The 23,884-nt window shown below is 39.4% G+C and overlaps 2 protein-coding genes across 8 annotated transcripts in view; both read left to right on the top strand.

The window, feature by feature from the left end:
* Nucleotides 1–6,205, top strand: part of LOC105249940 — a 37,054-nt gene extending 30,849 nt beyond the window's left edge. For both annotated transcript variants that reach the window (XM_025408318.1, XM_025408317.1), the window contains exons 20-21: nt 3,229–3,608; nt 5,648–6,205. In XM_025408318.1, the coding sequence (XP_025264103.1) occupies nt 3,229–3,608; nt 5,648–5,960 (693 nt within the window). In that variant the 3' untranslated portion in view covers nt 5,961–6,205. The remainder of the gene's footprint in view (nt 1–3,228; nt 3,609–5,647) is intronic.
* Nucleotides 6,206–13,365: 7,160 nt separating this feature from the next.
* The window catches only part of LOC105249939 (protein trachealess), a 74,493-nt gene continuing 63,974 nt past the window's right edge, over nt 13,366–23,884 (top strand). For 4 of the 6 annotated variants that reach the window (XM_025408276.1, XM_025408275.1, XM_025408274.1 and 1 more), the window contains exon 1: nt 13,366–14,154. In XM_025408276.1, the coding sequence (XP_025264061.1) occupies nt 13,859–14,154 (296 nt within the window). In that variant the 5' untranslated portion in view covers nt 13,366–13,858. The remainder of the gene's footprint in view (nt 14,155–23,884) is intronic. The other 2 variants (XM_025408280.1, XM_025408279.1) reach the window with 1 other exon arrangement.

The raw sequence follows: 23,884 nt of genomic DNA, 5'->3' as shown, positions 1-23,884 counted from the left end.
AGAGTATATACACATATGGCGCGCGTCAAAAGATAAATCTTCAACTAGCCTGAACACGCTCAAAGTTGCTCGAAGGAGGAAAAGAAGAGGGCCAGGTCGGAAGGGTACGTTTGACAGATGATACTTGTCGATATCGCGTCTCCGTTAAACGCCATCACATCCCCCTATTCCCACCATATCCGTCTTTAATTTGCATATAAAGTAAATCTCTCGGCAAGCCCGTTTTACGTTGGGTTCTTTGCTTTATGGACGTAAAGGAGAATAGTTGAAGGTGCAGCGAGAGGTGATAGGTTCGCGACCACGATTTTCGATCGGCTCGATCGTTTACCTTGTCGGGAAGACATACTGCTCGGTTCCTCGGAGATCTAACAGAAGCTATTCGCGTAATATCGAATGTCGTCATTATATGCACCGTCCGAATGTTTATAATTAAGTATGTAACATTATCAATATTACGAGAATTTTAATTAGTAATTTATTATACAACGATGACGTGGACAATAGTATTCAATTATTGGTGTAAGATATTACGTGTAATATAATATTGTTTTGTCTATACGCCGAGGATACTTTTGACAGCTTGTATCCGACTCTCGACGCCGACGTATCGGTTGTAGGTGCTTCATAACAATTTCCAATTGTCCCCATGCTCATTTCGCCTGTCAAGAAGACGTACGACTCGCGACACAATGCTCTCTCACCAATAAGGAGCCTTTCCTTTCGTCTCGTTTCTTCTCCTTTCCATGTGTATCGCGTCTATATTTTAACGTATTCAAACTCCCGTCAAGGCGGTATAATCCGGAAAGTTCTTAGTCTTGCCGATCTACAGCACTCGAGGGAATAATTTCATGCACTTGACATTACGCTTCTCCTTTTTTCTTTCTCTCTTTGTCCCACTCTTTTTCCATCTTTGTCTTACGACAGTCGTCTCGACTTCACCTATCCCTCTTCCCCCTTTCCTCCCCCCCTCTCTCTCCAAGCATCCCTGCTTCTGAGATCCGAAGAAGAGGGAAGACTACGATAAAGCGCTCGACATTACAGTCTTTCTTTTTCTTGTAACGTTACAATTCTTTATTTCCTTGCGCTTTTATCCGCGAGACAGCGGCGCGATGATAAATTACAAAAATTATGAAATTAAACTTATAAAATTATAAAATTAAATTTTAAACATATTTTATAGAAATTTGTGCGCATATATTTTTGCATTACCTCAAATTACCGCAGCTAATAGAGGCGCGTGACGAGTCCGGGCCGACAGTTTACAAGCCGCCAAAAAAACCATAAGTTTTGATAAATAGTAAATAAAATATTAGCCGATGCTACGTAGGAAGCGGAGGAGATAAGTTTCGGCGCCGAGATATAGCGAGTCCGAGTTGCTGTCGAGGGTGTTGGCCATCTCAGAGCCAGCAGCTCCCTAGGGAACTCCGATCGTTAATCGCCCGAACGATTCCCTTTCGCGTCACGTACGGGAATGGCCCGTGGAATCAGCGTAAAAATACAAATTTAATATCACCCGTTGGTTGCGGGGGTGGAATGAGAGGTTGTCCGATCTGCGCTTGTAGTCCGTGTCGCTAAAAACTCTCTTTTGCTGCGCGAACAAGTTCATCAATCGCGATCCTCTGTACAACAGTAGATATATAATATATACTATTTCAAGAAAAATACTTTCCCTCTCGAATGAGATTTTTCTTGCATTTTTTCCATTGCTCCAACATATATCCGTGCAAATATTTCATATTTTTTCATTCTTGTTGTCGACCATCAGGTCAGATTTTAGATAAATGTTATGATAATGGGTGTTTTTCAACAAACGACGCAGAGGACACAGTGTAACACAATGATCACGATCATTTCATCCTTACATTCGGCAACCAACAAGGATGAAGTGATACAATGTTTTCTCTGTCACTCGCTGAAAAACGCCCAATGATATTAATAACATTAATGAAGACGATAACGATAATGATGTTAGCAGATAAATAAGTCGATGTTTGCGGCTCTATACGAGGTATTTATATTTTATTGTGCAACACATGTATGGTGTGTATATATGTATGTGTACATATATGTATGTTTCGCGAATGTAACCGGAAATAAGAAGTTCCTTGCAGTTTTCTCGCGCGTGATTGGTCTTTCGGACCGACGTGGATTCCGTCTCGACTCACTTCGTACCTACTATCTGTTATACAAGAGAGAGAGAGAGAAATATACCGACTTATATATAGGTTAGGTTGAAGGTTGCTACTTGGTATGCGGATCGCGCTTTTCATTACCGGAGGCTCGTTCCCTCCGTCTCTCCACCGTTGCAAACAGCCTAAACCTACCCTTTCTTCCACGCAGCCACCCTTCCTCTCTCTCTCTCTCTCTCTCTCTCTCTCTCTCTCTCTCTCTCTCTCTCTCTCTCTCTCTCTCTCTCTCTCTCTCTCTCTCTCTCTCTCTCTCTCTCTCTCTCTCTCTCTCTCTCTCTCTCTCTCTCTCTCTCTCTCTCTCTTTCTCTCGTTCTCTCGGCTGTCTGTCTACTATTCGACCGCTACTACTGGAATTCTCGCTAGTATTCGCGCCATGCTGTCGCTCTTTCATAGTACAAACGTATCTGATCCAAGACACATATTTTTCTCGCGAAAGTATATAGAGTAATTTATTCTTTATTCATTTATATGCGGGAATGAAAGAGAGTAGGAATCATGTCGATAAAAAATTCAAACAGATCTCTGAATCCATAAGTTCGCAGCGGTTATCGCGAAAATCGTATGCAAATCTTCCCGAAACGTTGGTTGACGTATCGCGATCAATTTAGCATCTAACGCTTCTACGTTATTCTCGCCTTTCCACCTTACGCCCTCGTCTTTTTTACCTTCTCCCTCTCTCTCCTCTTTCCGTACTCTATATAATCGTCTTATACGCTTTTCGATGCCCTCCGGTGATGCGCAAGAGTGGATTATACAATATTCGATATCGTGTCCTCTCCCGGGTATACCCGCACTTATCAAGATCTCGCGATTCGTCGCACGTTGTCGTTTCATTGCAGAGTCCGTCTGTAAGATTCCTTCTTTGAGCTACTTTCATAATCGACACCAAATATTACGTTAATTGTTAGCTGCACTTTTAATATATTAATCGCATCAAGTTTACCATTAATAAAGATTGAATAATATTTTCTTATTGTATCACGCTATTTTTTATTTGTCGAGCAACAACCGCTAACTATCCGTACTTGTCATGTTTCAGAATGACACGGTGCTGAATGACACGACGACAGAGGAGGTGCACTGCGTAAAATTCACCGCTACTTCCGCGAGCAATCTTACGCAGGAGGGCGGATCCCTCTCCGATAGCGGGATCTCCGACGGAAGCGGAAGCGAGCAGGAGCTGAGCAAGCGCGAGCACAGGTTGGCGAATCTTCGCAGAATAACGCGTAGTTTGGAAGCCCAACTCGCACCGGGCAATAAGACCCTGATTGAATTGAGGAAGATGATCGAGGACGCCGAGAACGAGCTACGCGATTTGCAAAGGCAGTGCAGGGAACTCATCGTGCGCACTGCGGCGGCTAGTATGGACGCGCGTGCCATCAAACGAACGGCAACCAACCAGATTCATTATCCTGCGGAGTGAGTATGATCATTATCGTTCATTTTTATCACATCTCGTCGCAATGTTGGACCTTTATAAGAAAAGTGCTCGGTTGTTTTCCTTTACGACGAGCCACAATGAACTTGTTTACCTTGCAACAACTGTCTCTTAAATTTTAAACGTTGACAAATGTCGGTCAGATATTTAGATCTCTCTTATAATGATCCGATATCATGTCTCAAGGTTTTTTACTCTTATCTGAGAATGCAAAGATTACACGTGAAACGTAAATGATATTGTTGTAAAGATTAAATAATTAATATTGTACTATATACAATGACGTTTGTTTGAATGAGATGATAATCGAATCGAATCGAGTAAATTATCGCCCAAATTATTGAAGTATTTGAGAGTGAGACTTGGTTCGTGGGATTAAGAAACGCCGTCTTCTCGCTCGCATTCCATTTGCATAACGTCGAAATGGGAAGTGAAGAATGAAGGCGACTATTTAGATGTGGGGACGCGCGAGGTCGTTGGTCCATAGCGCCAGGCATTAGGCGGCTACTCATTTGAATATAAGAACTTTGCCAGGCAAGAGACGACTGTGCATCTCGTCTCTTATGATTATGCACGTCTTAAAACATAAAAGAAAATTTAGACGATAAAGTGAATTGCAGGTCTCTTCATAAGCTGCGCCATTTTTCTGCGTAATTTTTTGCATTTTTTCAGACTCCAAACACTTTGCAATATTATTATACTGGAAAAATACACGTTATCTCATAGCTACCGTTAATGTTGATTAAAAAAATGATAATAATTATTATTCGAATGATTCGAAAGTGAATTCGAAAGAAATTAAATAACGTATTGCACGCTGTGCAATCAGTAGAGAACATGAAGTTTTTTTTATCTGTCTTCTCATTCGTCTGTCTTCTACATATAATACAATCTTATGCCGTTGTTTGTCGACTCAATTACTTGAGATTCCAATTATCACCACAGCGTATCTTATTTAACTTTGTTTTAAAGATGTTTTTATAGCTACGTTCAATCACCGCTCAGTGGTGGCGATAATAGGTTTAGTTTTCACGGGCGTGAAGCATCTGCCACATCGAGTCGTAAAAAAACGGTATAAAAACCTTGCGCCATTTTCCACAATCGATGGTTGCCACCGCGTTTTGTTTCTTCTTTTTCATTTCCCTCCATACCATAAAATGTAAACAGATTTTAACGGCAACGAAATGTTTCGAGCCTTACGTCTGCAAATTAAAGCGCAGATGGAGCGAATATTTGCAGAAAAGTTAAATAATCGTGCACTTATGTATAATCTTAATGGAGAAACAGGATAACACTAGCTATATAATTGCAAGCGCAATCTCGCAACTTCCAAGTTACGTGCATCTCCAAATTGATTTTCCGGCCAACTTTGCTATTACCGGTTTACTCGTATTATCATGACCCGTGGGACGGCATAAATTAATTTCTCGCAGTTGCGAGCAAACTCGTTCAAGTTTCTCCTCTAAAATAGTCGACTATACGTCTGACTACCAGATTACATATTATTCAACGAAACAAGATTTACAACAAAGTGTCATACGTATTAAATAAAATTACGATTCGAGATTGAAAACTTCAAAAATGGAAGGTAACAAGTAAGTTATGATATATATGTTATAATATATAAAAACACGTAAACATGCCTTATACTATAAATGAAATAATAAAATGATAAATAAAAATAGTAATTTGAACTATTACAATAATAATAGGATCGCAAGATAAAATTAATGAAAGGAAAATACACGCGTGCGCGACAAGTAAGTTATGAAAAAAAAATTTATAATATATTATATGTAATTATTATAATATATACATATATAAAAGTGTAGGAAAGTACGTTATGGTATAAATAATAAAATAATTAATTAATAATCTAAAATAATCCAAAAATAATAATTCAAATAAAAGCAAGATAATAATAAATGTATCATTATCACGTACTTTGCGGCATTAAAGGTATAAATCGTTATCCTTTCGATCATTCAAATATTTGTTTTCTTATTTCCTTATTTTCTAGCAAGCGCAAGAAAGCATCCGATCATGATGCCGATTCATCCAAGAGCGACACGGAATTGGTGCCGATCGCAAAGAGCAATGCTGATGTCGCTAACAGCGACAATCCCGACAACGAGCCGATTTCTCGAAGTTGGGTCTGGCGAATCCGCAAGTGTTCACAGTGCTGCTGTTTTGTCCTTATCTGCCTGCAGGTCGTCCTTGTCTGTGTCGAATACTTCTTGAAGCCAAATTGTTGCGAGACTATGTTATCTACGTTATCCACGCTATTATTACCGACTTGGTCCCGCAATCCAAAAGGACCACCGCCCGTGTGAGCAAATATACGGCAGGTATACGCGCGTAATAAACGCGCAATCGAAAAAAATATCGACGCCAAGAATCAATGAATTTTTGGTGAAAATGGATAATGCAATATTCATTTCGATACACACGCGGCATCGTTAATTAGAGCGATTAAGTCCGCGGTGTAAAGTTGCTCGCGATTTTTTCCGCGAGCACTATCGATATATTATTAGGTTGTTTTAATTTTAAATGTCTGAATCAGCGATGCATTGAGAGACGATGCATTTGTCAGCATGCTCAATGACTGATTACTCCACTGCCTTTTATCTTTTCCAATTATATATCTGAAATTTTTTACCAAAAAATTTTTTACAAAAAAATCATAACTTCTGACCACAAGTTATATAACATATACAGGTTATTAAAAATATTCGATCAAACTACGTAATATAGGAAAATGAAAAGTAAATTTCATATGAGTACGAGTCAATGTTATTTTTACACATAGAAGAAATGTTAATTTGTTTCGCGTTTAAGCAATTGATTAAATTTGCACCAAGATAATGTGGCTACGAATCTCTCAAACATTATAAATGAAAATATTCATATCCAGATATGCTGTTTCAAAAAATTTTAGTCTGTACAAGAACGATATGACATATAAATGCAATTTTTTTGAATTACGCGAGTCAGCAGCTTGTATTATTGTTGAAGTATAAATATTTATTTATATATGTATATATATACAGATCATATATTATATATATTTTATTCATTATATATTATTCTTCGAAGGAGATGATGTTTAATTTTCTTGTTGAAGAAAAAAAGATAATATCGATAGTGTATATGGACTTCGACAGTTTTAAAAGGAAGTTCATTTACATTTTACTGGGGAATGATACTTGGATTCCAGATTAAGCTTCCTATTTGTTCCAAGCATTCCCCTGTATTACTGCTTCTAGTGGTTTCTGTTTGTGTGACAACGAATTTTAACATCTTTTTTATTCGATACATATCACAAGAACTATACGAGATATCTAATGCTTGAAAGAGAATGCTATATTAGATACTATTAATCTCCGCAAACAGCTTGTGCATGCAAATTTCTCTTGGAACACGTGCGTGATAATTGATGAATACTGATTTCAGATGAAAATGCTGTATTTAATTATATAGCAACAGGATTTCTATTTCGACTGGCTATTTCGTGCATGTGAATAATAAATATGACTTAGCACATTAATAATTTGGATGCGTGTACATATAGTATGTACAGTTTAACATCTATTGCATGCGTTTGTAGCATTCCTGAGATATTTTGCATCTCTCGCCTATTATTTTATTTAATGTCATATACATATAATCAGATAATATGTTCACATATTTTGTTTTGACATGATCGAAAATTTTAGATAATGATATATTTTATATACTTTAATCATATTCTCGTATATGGGCTTTTTACAAGAGAGATATATATTCGTTAAGATTATGAATGATTTAGTAACGCAAGATTAGCAAAAGTTCGTAATTGTAAAAAAAAATTATCGATTTTCTTTCACGAGTGTGTCTTTGATATTTGAAGGCACTTGGATCATAAGTAAAATGGTGTCTAATGTAAATAGATTAAAGAGAAACGATTTGTGTGCTAAGAGGTAAAGAAGTTATTTTTCCGCGAAAAGAGAAATAATTTTTACAAAAATTGTTCAAAAGATATAAAGAGAATTTTTGATATAAAATGATGTGTATGAGGATGTAATTTGTGGAGATCTATTTTGTAAAGTCTTTTTAAGAGGAGGAATGTAAAAGCGAATGGTTCGGTTTAGACATATCTATGCCGAAAATAACCATTCTGAATTTACACACATACGTGATGCAAAATAACGAGAAATGCCTTATGGCCAATTTTATTGCAAGCTTACAATTTGCACGATGCTTACTATGTAAGCGTATTATGTAACGATCCCGATCTATGCCTATGCAGATCTTAAGATCCTCGTAAGAGAGGCGATTACCTTCGGTAAGTCCATCTTGATATTTTGCGGACTATATAGAGATAGCGAATGATCGATGTAAAATAAAACTACGTAAAGTAATAGTGAATTGATATTGATTGCAGTTGAAACTTTTTTTAAATAATATCGAGATATAACAGAAATAATATTCCAAACTTGTATTTTTTTTCCTATAAACAATTATAAACACATACATGCATACACTTGCCAAATATCAAATCACCATTACTTTGCTAGCTAGATACTTTGCGGGTTGTTATTGTCGACAAAAAGAAAAATCTAGCATACCGATCTATACGAACGGTATTGCGGTCGCCAATAACTTTTCTTACATGAATACCCATGTGCTGCGAATATTCTTTGAGCAGAGTTTTATCATGATTGTCAGTGAAATCGAGGTATTCACAGTCATTATGCTTAGACTTGATTTGATAGAGAGTCGCATTAACTAGAGATATTGTATTATTCAATATCTCTTCGACGAGAAATTCACACAATATTATATAAAGTGTGTTTTTCACATTCTCTCGATGCACTATAAACATCGCATCAATGATATAGCAGAAGTTTTACATACTTTATTTCAAAGTATAACGTTTCCTTGAGAGACGTAGAAAAACGGAGTTGGCAGAATAAATAAGAACAGTACTTTCGTACATTTCTTCTGTCGTGTCGCAATAAATCGCAAATAACAGCGATTATCTCGAATAACGAGTGTTAGATGAATCGCGAAGTGTGAGAGAAGTTAAATACGCGAAAAGGAAAATATGTCGATTCAAATATCTGTTGCTTTTGTTTTCAATCGTCGACGCGTGTAAGGTAAATTCACAAGAGAAAATCATGATTTTTTTAATTGTAATGAAAGTGGAGATGTAGCCTTCTTTCGATTATAGTCTTTCTATCTTGATTATCGTCTTCACTTTAATGAACGCTGATTTTTATCAAGACCATAATTTAACACAAATACAGTTTTATGATGTTCTAACAAAACTGTATTAAACAAAGTTTTTCTTTCATTCTTCACTAAAGTCGAAAGTCTAGTTAGACATCAGCAATCTGCATAGTAGTTCCTGTGGCCTAATTTGCAGGAATATATCTTAGTTCCGCTATTTCCTGATTATTAATCTTGATTAATAATTTAACGGCGTGAGAGCATAACTGACTTTTCGATTGATGTGGGATCGTCTGATTATTTTTTCAGACTTAAACGTAGTCCACGTAAAAAATAATTCTTCTCTTTTAGCAATAAAATCAACTTGGAACTTGGTGTATACGAAAAAATCGCTATCGGGTATAAGGATTTATTGGATAATTATAATTATTCAATAATAAAGTACACATGCGTACTTATATATGAGAGATTCGTCGTAAGAAAGGACGATTATTAGTTGCTTGTTAGAAGAGATTAACGACTGCTTAATGGCATCGAATGATTTTATAAGATATATTAATATAACAATACAGTCGTTTCCCGTTTTCACAACGAAATTGCTCGAGAAAAACAAAGACTCCGATTTGAGAAAAATAAGACTCGATAATTACGTATAGGTTTGCACTTTAAAAGTATTGCGATTTAATATGAAGACTTACATAATATTTATACGACTGTAGTATTATAATGTAATGGAATATCGCACATTTTTTTCTTTTACAATATGTATTATTTAAAGTGCTATTGCAGTGTCTTTCGCATTGTGCAAACATTTATAAAGAAAATTAAATAGTATTATTAGAAAATATTTCTTTTCAAAACAGAGCGCAAGAAAACATTAAAATTAAAGCAGTTTTGATTGTAACTGTTTAGATAAGAACATATTTCAAACGTATTTTTTCGTATCGCGAACGCGACAAGATTTTATCTGCCGTATACACGCGAAAAACATAATAATATGTATAAAGTACCTGAAAAATCAAAACGTTACTTATATTATTACCTATTCTATGTTATTTTACATGCACGCGGTTGAAGGAATACTCGATAATATTGTAACGATCGTATCACGCTTATCATTGAATACGCAATATTCATCTATATTATATGAGTTATGTTAGATGTAATTTGCATGTGCCTTTTTTATTATTATCAAAGGGAGCCGCATATAGTTATTGCGATGCTCCATGAAAAAAAGAAAGATAAAAAAAAATTCAGTTCGATAAGTGCGAAAACAATGTATTACGATATTCAGTATTTTCGACGACCATCGTTTAACTTACGGAGGTCACCGTGATACTGTTAATTAATGATAATATATTTTTAAAATATTTTAATCTTTTATTTGAATTTATTTTAAAATCTTTTACACATTAATCAAAATGACAACGAGAAATTATTAGAAACTATTTTTATAAATTAATTAAAATTATTATACATGATAAAATTTTAGTAGTTGCATATCATGAGTTTTCTCTAAGAGATTAAACGACGGTCTTGAAAACCGCTAAGAGTAACAATAATATTAGCGATAATATACTACTTAATAAAATAGATGTATATGTGTAGCAGCGCTTCTACTTGAGACATGAGTGAGACATAATTTTTAATGACCTTTTCAACTAGAATTAAAAGAACAGGGTATATAGAAAAAACAAGAGAATTTAACATAGTATTTAGATATCTCTCTTTCTCGTGTTTAAAGCTCAAATAGAAGCGATGAATACAAATTTATTATATAAGATAATAATTAATGTTTCAATATTTCATAATTAGTTTACTAATTTCTTTTTTTAAAGGATTGTATTAATTTGTTTTCAATGACCAACAATTAAAATTAACAATTTTACTTTTCAAGATTTTATTAAACATTAACAAAATTTTATCAATATGAAAATAATATTTTCTATTTTTTCCTTTTATAAAGATTTTTATTTAATATTGTTGATATTCTCAAATGTTATTCACACAAAAGTGGAACGCGTAAGTGGCGTTACTTTACAATTATCGAAAATTAAAATCATTTTCACTTCAGCATAAACTGCTACATTTATATAGATCTCGATATAATCATAAAATTGTTTTGCTCAGCTTACCGTGCACTATCCTGCGGAGCACTCACCTACTTTCAGGTTTCTATTATGCTTTTGTTACAATTTATGATATCAACGAATCACTGTACGATTGTAAAGTATTATGCCAAGTAGTATCCGAAGACACATTACTGATAATATATATTTCAAGATTTCAAGTATTATATACTACATACGTTAGACACTTCGAATAAATTTTGGATTTTTGTTCAGAGATGCGTGTCTATTTCTTATATTCCACACCCTTAATCGTACGCAGAAACGCAAGAGAGAGAAACTGTTATTACGCATTTATATATAATAAGAGGCGCATTTTGCGCGAATGTTCGAAAATAATACATGTCGCCAGTCCTGACAACAATTTGCGATATTGCGGCGTATTGCCGAAAGTTCAATGATACGACGCAACGCCAAGTATATCCGCAATAATAATGCGCCTGCAATTGATACAGAGGTACGATGATTGCCGTGTTCCTACGTCCGTTTGCGGCGGCCTTAGTGAAGTCAGCGCGAAGGTAGGGATATTAGGGGTTAAAGGGCACACTCGCTATGTTATTACGACTCACACCTGTACCCACAGGTAGGCCAGCGCGAAACAATTTTTCTGCTTAAGAGAATCTACTTAATGGCATGACGACGTTCACTCTTCGTTTTCTCTTCGCAATAATAATAAAAAAAGTCAAAGTTGTAAATAAATTATTATTGTCGCGCGCGAATATTCGATTTATTGACGGTCTTAAATAATACCAAGTAAAGTCGTGGAAAATAATGTAAATTATTATGGCGTTATATACTTTGTAAAATATTATTAATTGTGTTATTTTTTAGACCAAATTTTTCGTAGAAATAAGAAAAGATTATATTTTTGATAAAAGGAAATATTTTGGACATTATTATTGCGCTCTACGCGAACAATAATTCTCAATATTGATGCGAATATTGTTTAATTGGCAAATTCGAGTTGTAGCTTTAACCATTTCACGAACCCTAACGACAAACCGAGCGAGGACTGAATTATTTTTTACGGAAAAGAGCAAATGGGCCGCATCGTACTGCCGTTCTATGACTCCTACGGGGTTTATCCTTCCCTTCTCTTACTTTCGTTTGTTTTCTCTCTATCGTCTTGCACACCGAGCCCTTACTACAACCCGACTTACTTAAGCAAGCCTCTCCTCCTCCGGCTGGAGTCACCTTGGCTGGCAAGGGTTGAGATGCTGGGCGAGCTGTAAATTACCAAGAGGGCATTTTGATTAAATTTTTTATGGTAGTAGACCGGTTACAACTCGAGGGGCTGACGTAACTCCGGTTGATTTAATGTATACGTTACAGGCGTCGCTTTTATTTACCATTCGCGCGGCGAATCCCTGATTAGAAGTAATAATTTCGAGAACCTCTAGAAAGAAGTAACACATTTATCGTGCCATAATTTGTCGGTTGAGAATTAAAAAAAACGGCGACAGAAAATGGATTAAATTCTTTTGTGTAATCAATTATTACGCTGACAATGTATCAAATGATTATTAAGTGTTGCCCTTATATTACATGTTTATTATTATTTCTTTATTATTTGACAGGATAAAAATTTGTCAGTGTGATTTTTCCACAAAAGTACAATGAAGTGATCCATAAAGACGAGATAAAGTCTTCGACCGATCGTGCGAATGAGAATAGTAAAGTTCGCTTTGAAAACCCCCCTCGCCGTCGTTTATGAAACGTCCACTAAGGGACGCGTTTAGTCGGCTGCGAGGGGGCGAAGTGACTCAACAAGTGTTACGCCAAAACGAGCGTGCGTCTCTACGGCTTCGTCGATCCCGCGCGTGGTCAACGTTTCTCTCATGCGTGAGGAAGGTAACGTGAGAGAGAATCGGATATTAATTTTCGATAATAATTTCCCTCATGTCCCCCCACCTTCTCCAGCTCGACTTTCGTTTTCACTAAACATCTCGCCTAAAAAATCCAAACAGATGATATGCACACGCAATTTGCTAACGCAATCCCCGATCAACTTATCTATCTACCTAACTTAATCACTCGCTAACCTGCCACCTATGAATATTTAAATCATCCAGATTAGATGGAAACGTGAGAAAACATGGACTGCTCTCGGTGATAGCAACGCGGAGCGAGAATCTCGATGGAGAGGGATGTAGGAAGGAAACAACAACCTCTCCGAAAGAGAGGAGATAACGTACTCAGGCGCGCGCGCACGTGGTCGCGAGAGGGTGAAGCGGTCGTCGGTAGGGTGACGAGAGGGGAGGAAAGAGGGTACGGAGAGGAGAGGGAATGGAGGCGGGAGGTGTCACGTGGGCGCGAGTAGGCCGAGGCTCCGCCTCCGTCAAGTAACTCGGAATACGGCGCGTCATTCATGGCCGAGCTAAAGGCTGCGCCACTGTTCGGGTCCGTCCGGCTGCAGCGGCTCGCCAGAGGATACGCTACTACGGCGCGGACACCTGTCTCCCCCGCAGCATCCGCCGTCGCGCCGCCGCCGCCGTCACCGTCGCCGTCACCGCCGCTGTCACCGTCATCGTCGCGTTCTCAAAGTCACCAGCTGTCACGCCGCGACTCGCCGCATGGTGCTCATGCAGCGTGCACGACAGTACCGCGTAACGCGCGATTAAAGGACCGGTGGTCGATGGTGCGGCGGTCGAGAGATCCGCGGCGAATCGAAGAGCCCTCCCGTTCGTCGACGGGAAAAGGCCGCCGGCGGCCTGTCCCGGGTACGGGCGAGGGTGGTGAGGGTGCGAGGGTGACACGCGGCACGCACGCAGTGTACAAGTGGGTAGTAACGTTTGAGTGAATTATATCGAGGAGAGCGAGGGAGGGAAAAAAGTGCGCGATCGACCGAGACGACGGAGATACCATCGACATTCGTGGTGGAAGGGTGGCGGATGCACCGCGGAGGCGGAAGTGCCGGAGGCGCAGCCGGGGGTGGTATCGTCGGTGGTGCCGGCGGAAATCACCGTGCCCTCGAGTTGGAGCATCCGTCGGCGATGCCGGGCGCACCTGGTTTCCATTGGGGGGCCATGCTCGCGGGTCACCATGCGGCCGCCGCCGCGGGTATGATGCAGCCCCCCATGTCGGCGGGAGGCGAGTACGTGCCCGCCGCGGCGCATCACGGACCCGCTCATCCCGCGATGCCCATGGACTTGCACGTTCATCAAGGATTCCCCTATTTCCCTACCAGGTTAGTACCAAAGGAAAGAGTGCCTCCCTTGCCCTCTTCGTCTTCTTAATCTTTGTCATCTCGGTGAATTTAACAGTATGGAATGTATATGAGGCTAAAATTTACACGATAACGACAAGTTTTTTTTTCGCTACTTTTAAATATATTTGCAAATTTTTTGCGCGAGTCAAATTCCAATGAATTTGATAAAAAAGAAGCGATCTATATTTCCTTTAAATATGTGACATTGCATTTGCACTTTGATGCAGTCGAGAGTAGCCTTCGTAGACTGAAAAGTATGACAAAAACTTTATTACAGTCAAGAAGCCTGATGCCGTTGCATCTACTGTCTAGATGCACCGGCAAATGAAGAGGTCGCTTGTCTTAGCCTCAGATATTTGCCTAGTAAATATTTCTTCGCTGGGCAAGTACTCCCATGTTTACCCACTTTAAGCAAATACTTGGAAAAGTACTAGATATTTTTTTAATCTACATATGTAGAGTATTCTGTTAATATCTCCTCCTTGAGACGTCTACAAATTTACGCATATTTTATTCCATGTGATTATAATTTACAAAATTTAAATAATTTGATGCAAGATAATTTGTCGATGAAAATCTTACAAAATTGCTTTACGTAAAAATTTATGTGATACATGCACGTCTATAAAAATTAAAAATGCCAATCTAACGCGACGAGATTAATGATATCGAAGTCTCTCATTTCAAAATACGGTAATGTCATTCCTTCTTAATACGGATACATACGCTTTCCATCGTCCACCGCAATTATTAACACTCTCCATACCCGCATGCCGCGATATATAATCACTCGGAGGAAAGCAACGCGTAAGAACAGTATCTTGTAATTACACTCTTCGTGCGCTTAATACCCTGGCAAATTGTATTAAGATTTTTTCACTCCATAACACATGTAATTACTAATCTATCCGGGGAAAATGCGCGCGCAAAACTCGCGTTCGTATACGTTCAGCTAAATTTCATTCTTTGATCGTATTTATTCCTTGTATTTAACTAAAAATGTATTTTTCTGCTAATCACACATATAATATACAGTCTTATATTTTTATAAAAGATCTAATACTCTTACAATCTCGAATATTGACAGCGATTAAATAACGATAATTAATCTTGGGCAAAAAATATTAGCTTTAATCCGTACAACGTACAAAAGTGTTAATATACGTAGCTATTAATTTTACAACAAATGCATACACTTATTTTTTATCGATAAACGGAAGTATCATTTTAACTAAGGAAGAAATGATACGAGTAAGAAATGTCGCGTCGATTAATCTTTATCGACAAAGTCGGTATTAAAGTAAGCAAATTACGTGCTAATAAGCATCGGAAAGAACACTCGTGACATATCGCGAGGGGAGCGAGAATACGGTAGATGCAGGGCACACGCCGGGCAAAAAACTTATTATAATGCCTGCCTCGTACGAGTTATTAGCATTCCGCTATCAATTATCCTGTCTGTCGTGCTTTCGATGTCGGAGCAACTAGTAGGAACGTCTATCGTTCTGTATCTATCAAACGTATAATCACAACTGTCAATGAAGAAAGTAACGAAGAAAGCTTGTAAAAGATGCCCCGAAATCCGTGATGTATACAGTACTTGAATAAAATTACGCGATTTCTCATATATTTATATGTATACAGACAAAATACCTTTCTTATACGTTTATGTTATAATACTAGTCTTTCCCTTAGATCTCGGAATATAAACTCTTTTTTTAATTACTTTAAATAAATATATATTTATAAATAATAATTAGATGTAGATGTGATAGATATTTATGTTATAATGTTGAAACATAATTTTTTTCACACACACTGACATGTATAAGAAAAATCTTTTCGCGATTTTGGATCTTAATTTCATTCTGACACTTGATACATAATGCGGTGATGAGCGCAGAATGACGTATCTCTCAAAGCGTGTTTTGATTTTGAACTCTGTCATTTGATTTCATCCTCGAGCAGCGAAATTAATGGTCAGGTGACTATTCCAGCACGATTCATTGACCGATTATGTCACGAGTGATTCACATCGTACCACGCGACCTGTCGCGTGTTATCGCGATGACGCGCTATGAAATTGATCTTGGCGAATTGTATATTTCTGGACGAATATACACACACGTCGAAAAGATGTACGCGTACATATTTAGAATGAAAATTATTCGTTACAGCGTAGAATGCTCTAGCTTCTCGCGATGGATTCTCAAAGGATTCGTCTATGGAAATTGCCTTCTTATTTTGCGTTCGTCAGTTCCAGGAATTCCGGTAAAACGGTAGTCGGTAGTACCACAAAGATGATAATTTAACATAAACTCGTATAGCATTTGACGCCGATTGGTTTCGATATGAATAAGAAATAGCGTTTGCCTGTCGAGTCGAACGTTAGCGGCCGTTCCGAATCATTTGTTACGAAAGAGCGTAGTATTTGCATTGATTCTTTAGAAACTCTTTACTTGCTTCAAATCTTTTTTTCGCGACAAAAAACGAGCGTCTCTCGGTCAATGTTGCTCATTAATTCGAAATTGAATAAACGCGCATCCGTTATCTGCCTGCCTGATACGGGATATATGTAATGCAGTGACATGTTATCTTTATAGCATATAAAATATTATTTATATAAAAATTAATACAAATAAAGTGTGCGTGCCTTATGACTTCATCAAAAAAGTTATCTGAGAAGATTTAATAATAAAGAATCCATTATCATAAAATGTGCTAGCATGTGCACGTTATGTTTCTTTTCAATCATAATATTTAATATCGTAATCTCTCGATGCATATAATTCTGACACGCATTATTCATACGTAGACATAACACTTGGATTAAATCGTATATACGCAACATCTCAATGACACTCATCTTAACATTGACAGACTCCCCTAGAATACATGACATTCGCACACTGTTATTCCATGACGTAACTTTGTATCAAAATTTCGCTCGCCGGCCAAGATAACACAAAGTACCTTTTCGAGATCTCTTATAAAATCTCAATGCTCTCGTTAACTTTATTATTAATTGTAGATATCGAGAGACAAATCTTCCGAGCTATTACAAGTAATTTAAAAAAGTAATTTAAAAGCCGCGTGTTACAAGTACTTAAAAAAATGTCACGGAAGCGAAGGACGTCTTTCCGCATTTATTCCCGCGCGGAAACTCGGTCTAATTATCGCCGTGTCACGCATACGCGTGTGTCCCAAGACACGGAGAGACACGGTCGCACAGACATTGAGAGCGTTATTGAATGATGGGTCAGCCAAGTACTAATGGGGCCGGACGCGCGCGAACACAAGGGATTATAAGAAGCGCGCGCGAGTATGGCTTGCGGCGAGTCAAGGTTGTTGCCGGAGTTACTCGCACATTACATATCCGCCACCGATGTGGACTCCTGGCTTTTTTCCTCTCTCACCGCCAGAAATTTTATTTCCCTAAAGCGACAGCGCCGTCTCTTCAAGCGTCATTTCTCTCGAGCGTTTTTCATAAGTTGGACAATTTCGACAAGTACTTAATATCGTCGATTAGAAGCCATCGACGAAATTTGACGAACGATAATTTTCTGTTACGGTATCTTTCATTTTTAACAGCTTTTTCCCAGTACGGAAGTTTAAATATCTCAAACTTGTCTTTTTCTCTCTCTTTCTTTCTCGACTGAACAACGTTGCCCCTAACTCTGATTGGATCCGAGGCCAGAGGCATGCATAGTTTAGCGCGAGGTCTTTGCCCTTACGGAACCCTTACGCATGCGAGACTCTCTAGAGCACTTAATTCGAGTACGATATCGTTGCTCTCGCGAGTTCTTTGTACGTACAAAGTAATCCGCGGCATAAAAGCTGCGGATTGCGCAAAAAGATGGAGCTTGAACGTAAAAGAAAGCCACGACAATCAGTACGACTGTTTGGGATCCCTTTGGTCGATGCGTCGTGATGCTCGTCTCGGAATCGGGCCGTGGACCCGTCGATAAATAACTCGACGGTACGCGTTTTTATCCGCCCGCGATTTTTCCAGGCGTCGTCCGCTCGACTCGTAGACGAATTTCATAGACGATTGCAACACGGATGAACTCGCACCCCCAAACTCGCGCCGAAAACTCGTTTCTCGTCCGCATTTTCTCTCCTCCAACCACCCACCGTACCTCTTCCTCGTCCCCCTCTCGGTTTCTCCCTCGCTTTTATCCTCTCCCCCCTTTTTTATTCTCCGATACCGCTCCGTGTCTCTTTCGCGCGCCGTCTCTCTCTCCTTATTCCTTACTTTATCTCTGTCCCTTCGCGTCCTCCCTTGCTTCTTCGGCTATACCACCGTGGCAGCCCGGTAGTTGGAAGCGCTGACTTTTTTCTCGGCTATCGGCCAGTGGATCGCGCTGCGATCCGCTGGACTGCAATCAGAATTGATTATAGCCTGCCGAAACTCCGGCGCGGCGCGTTCATATTATACAACTCGCCCGAGGCCCTCGTTCCTTCCTCGCTCTCTCTCTCCTCTCTCGCCTCTTCCTCGCTCGCTATAACCGCGCGCCGTCGTTCGTCTCGTGCGCGACGTCACCCGATGCGCTCGCTCGCTCGTGCGAGCGCAAAACGACCGCTCTGTGAGGCTCTACGCGTAAACATATACACGTACATATATAAATGGTATATATATATATATATATATATATATATATATATATATAATAGAGGTAGACTTTAATAATAATTTGGGGAAATTAATCGCGATACTTTTAGCGAGCACGTATCATCGCCAGAATTGTAGAGAAAAACGCGACGAGAGAAACGATAATCTCCTCTTCACGAGAAAGATTTTTATATAATACGCTCGCGGTAATGATTGGGTCGCGCGTCGATCGTACGCAACCCGTTTGCGCGACGTAAAAAGCACACGAGGACAAGCTTTGTTCTTTTAATCCTTTTCAGCCTTCTTTAGCTAGCGAATTCCACCGGCGTTAGACGTTTCTTTGCTCGTTTTTTTGCCCCATCAGCTTATATTATCTTGCCAATCCTGGAGCGATTATTAGTTATAAGCACGTTTATAGACTTAATACGTGTTCTCTCCGATGATGATACTATGCGTCAAATATTTCGCCGGAACGAGTAAAACACACTCGGAAGGTATGACCCTCCCTCTTCCCTCGTTATAATATCCATTTTGTAAGTTTTACTCTACAAGTATTGCTCTAGCAATTTTCGCGTCTCTCGTAAGCCAAATTCGCACGACGATTTACAATCGAGAGGAGATATTTCAGAGATATCACGCGATATTCTATAGCATCGGAAACGTTAATTAATAGGTCGTACATCAGTGAATCTTAAAGGTGTGTGCGTTTTGTGTGTGGCGCAGAAGTGATTTAATATCCACTTTAATTAGTTTGAAAAACGCCCATTGAAAAAAACGGAGAGCGGAGCGGGGAGGGGGAGGGATAGCCCGACATCTTGCACGCTACTTTGAGACGTTTTATTTCAATGCATTCGGTGTATCAAGGCCGCCACGCGGTACGGAATTTAGCATGGGCGATATCGCGCGCGCGAGTTCTTTATGAGAACTTCATTTAATGCTGGCGGACGCGCGTCCGACTCGAAAGCAATTACGCGGCTTATTCGAAAAATCATTTCCTATTCTTTCCCATCGATTTTTTCGTAAACGCGTCCGCGCCGCGTATTTTCATTCAACGATTTATTACGTTCGTCCGCTTCAACGCAACGCGACGATTTGTTCCAACTTTTTCGTTCGTCGTCATTAAAACAATGTACGTGTGTGTATGTATAAAGGAGAAAGAGAGAGAGAGAGAGAGACGGAGAGATTGGATTGATCTCGATTTTCTTGCACAACGATTGAGATTTTTATCCATCCCGCGCAAACTGACTGTACAGCCATCGATCGATTCCATTATATTCGATATTACCTGAAGCGTAAAACGACGCTTTTTCAGATTCCCTCTTGCGTTGTGTTTCCCAGGCGTCGACTCGTGATATCTTTTTGCGTCCGCGTTACGTGAAATTTATTACACTCTCTTATGCAACTAATGCCAGGATAGATATCTAACGCCTGATTCTCGCGCCTGAAACCGCGTATCGTGTACACTATATTTATGTATACTATTTTTAGCAAGTGCGGTAACGCTTTATTTACCTTAGTATCTACCTATAATATTTACACGTATCTCTAATAAAAATCATCTCACGAAAGACGGCCGCGTTCTCTTATCGATAATAAAATGTTTGACGAAAATATCTCGCAGTTACAAAAAAAAATTAATAATAATAATTACTTGGATGTTCGAAAATAGGCGACGTTCCTCCATTATCGAGCTTTAACTTGAATTTTTTCGAATCGTTAAACAGCACTTTCCTGTATAATGGTCTAACGTCCAGACACACTACGCCACGCTGCAATAAGTCGTTTTCGCGCGGGAATTGGCCTGGCCTCCAATCAAGTTTAATAATGTAGATGCGGATCAGCGGATAAGAACAGGCTACTGATACCGCCGCCGCCGCCGCCACCACTGCGTCGGTTCTGCTCGTCGGACGAGCCACAAACGGTATACGTTCAGCTTACGCTCGATCTTATGCAATTTGCAACATCACGAACCTCGGGGCTTTAACGCGGGCTTACCGTACGTTTTACGGTACGTACGGTCATTAAATCACGGAAATATACCAGTATACGATCTCTCTTCCTGACCCTTCTCTCTCCGGAATGGAATCTTATTAAAAACAGTCGTCTTTTCAATAATGAGATAAAGAGATAAAAATATGTAGAATGATATGCATCTCTTTGGAAATTTTAAAAAAATGCATCCACGTCGCGAGACAGTAGAAGACTGTAGAATTTCTTCTCGACTTGGAAGCGAGCGTCGGCGACGCGACGATAAATCGCGAGAAAAGTTTCAGCGACGTCTCATTGTTACAGCCTGTTGGAAGTTAATAGGCGACGAGGAAACGGCGCGACTAGAAGCCGAATGCGCGGGTGTCGATGCTGTACGTGGGGGAACGGAGTAAAAAAAATGTTTCTACGACCCCTCGGCAGTTTCGAGCTCCCCAAAGTCTTCGAAGCGTAACTTAGCATACTTTATTTGATTTTTTGTATTGGATAATAGTCTCAGGTAATAGGGTGCGGCGCGCAGAATCGAGGAGAAAAAGAGAGAAAGAAACGGCAAGAGATTGGCAGGGAGAGAGCGAACAAATTTTCACGCCCCCATTACTTGCATTAACGAATTTACATTTTTTAAATGGAAGGGTCCAACTCTCGGGGTGATAACTTGCGGGTCATTTGTTTCGCGAAGAAATGAAACCACCGCCGATATTGCTCCTTAATTTGTACATGTTCGCGATTACAACTCCGCGCGCGTTATCTCTATCTCCGATAAAAATCATTTTCAATAAAACATGACAGTTGTCGCAATTATTTCGTAACATCTTCACATCCAACGGAAAGAGAGAAGAGAGGTGGGACAAGGTGATTTATCAGTTAATGGTATCTTTACTTAAGCCTGAGCCAGTTATGCGAAATTGCAGCTCCGCTACCTGGATAACGCGTTAAAATCGACTATGCGACTAATGTCGGGTCTACGATCAGCCGCGGGCAGTGTGAAAATATCAATGGTTACGCTAGACCACTTGCCGCGATTAACCGGTATTCGAACACCAGTAGCCTTCTTCAGAGAAACCGACGTCGATACGAGCCTATAGTTTAATCCGGGTCACGCGGACCCGAGGGGATGGACTAGGATTAGAGTACGTAGATCAGGAGTCGTTATCCTTTGACGCTATTTGCGCTTCGCATAGTCAATAAGACCTCTCTATCGTTCTTATTCAAGAAATTAAAAAAAAAACTACATCCTTGAGGCTCCTCATATTTAATCCTTTTTTTTTATGAAAATGACCAAATTAATCTCAAAATTCATCGAAGAAGTAATACAAGTAAAGCAGTATTTGGTTGCGCGTAATCTTTGAAACATATGTTTCTAGTAATCGCTGATGCGGTTATATCATCGAAGGTGGGGCAGGAGAAATTGGGGGAACGTGCGCGGGGCGCGAATCTATACATATTTAATGAGACCGCGCAGTTGTAAAAAGTAGCTAGCGAATCAAGCCCCGTTGGGGCGACTCGCGAGGAGGAGAGGAGAGGAGAGGAGAGGAGCGGGACGATGCCGTGCCGGATACTTTTATTCAAATCTCATCCGTCGCCGCTGCGAAGATGCTCCGCGAGCGCGAGAAGGGTATATCAAAAGAAAAATACTCTCAGCGCCTTCCCGCATGCATAACCATAATCCCCGCATAATGTATATTTCAAAATCTTCCGACACACCGGCATCTCGAGCTCGTTACTATTAGATCGATATACGACCCCTCGACCTCTGTACAAAGGGTGGGTGCATGCGAGTGAGATCCTCGCCGATCTTGTATCTCTACGTTATCTAGATTGTCCGCCGCGATATACTTTTATATCTTAAGGTAAATTATAATCGAATATTTCTTCTCGAATAAATTGTTGGGTTCAATATCGTTATTTAAGCCATGGCATCCAAAAAGATCCATATAAATTCGTATTTAAACGCACGTAAACAAAATTGACGAACAATAAGTAGAGAGCGAAGATTCTAAAGAATCTCTTGGAATATCAAATTGATAATTGCCCACGATGTATCATCCAACGTATTCGAAATTAATAATGCTGTAGAGTGAGAATAAGTAGAAGGAAAAAAATACACGTACATTCGTGTGTCGCCTATATGTCAGTTACGCACTAGCAAACTCTGAGTCGGCACCGGTTAGAATCGAGTTGAATCGAGTTGATAAGGTTAACTAAGAGATACGGAGGCGTAGGGAGGTCAAGTGACCACGTGGGCGGCACTACACGTCGACGGGACATACCATCTATTATCGTCGGTACGTACGCGTACATAATTGTACGGGTGCAAACGTAAAGCCGATTTAATTGCGATGTAAAAATCTTTGACGTGCGTATTTTAAAACAAGGATATAATATATCTATAAAGATTGACAATTCGGAAAAAGAGAGAGAGAGATTTAAATATATGTATCTAATAGTTTCAACAATTTTATTAAATTATACATCCTAAATTCTTACATGGTTCTCTCTCCGTCTTGATTTCGTTGGATATCAAATCATGGCATTGATAAAATACCAAAGCCAACACGGATGGTGGATCCGATGAATAATACAGACGCAGCGCAATTAGCTTTGCCGTTTTCAATTTAATCGGCGAATCACCGATCCTTCGGGGAACGAAGACTCGTTCTTTCGTAAAAGAAAGGCTGCCCATACGCAGTATCACATCGGTGCGTAACGGAACGAGCTGCGACGGGCCCACAGCGGGTAGTCGCTGCTCTTTGGGATGCTGACGTTTGCGACAATTCGGATGAGAGCTGCGTCATCCGCAGCGAAAAAGGCGATAAATCGCTAGATATGGACTCGCGATTAGTTGTTACATGTGCGCGCTTTCTAGCCGCATAATTAAAAATAAATACACGCGCGTCCAATTGGCGTATAATGAGATAATAACGACGTGAAAAAAAAAAACTCGGAAGTTCACGAGATTGCGTTTCAATTTACTCTCGAGTACGATACTCGTTCGGAGCAGAAAAACCATGCGGACGCCAGTGTTTTCGCGAAATGGTCATCGTTGAGCCCGGCAATCGATAAGCTCAGGAGGGATATAAATGATGATAAGTTTTGTGCATAATTTCCACG

The sequence above is a fragment of the Camponotus floridanus genome, unplaced genomic scaffold (assembly GCF_003227725.1).
Source record: "Camponotus floridanus strain SB8 unplaced genomic scaffold, Cflo_v7.5 scaffold20, whole genome shotgun sequence".
NCBI classification, from domain to species: Eukaryota; Metazoa; Arthropoda; class Insecta; order Hymenoptera; family Formicidae; genus Camponotus; species Camponotus floridanus.
This window is presented reverse-complemented; position numbering and strand designations above follow the sequence as displayed.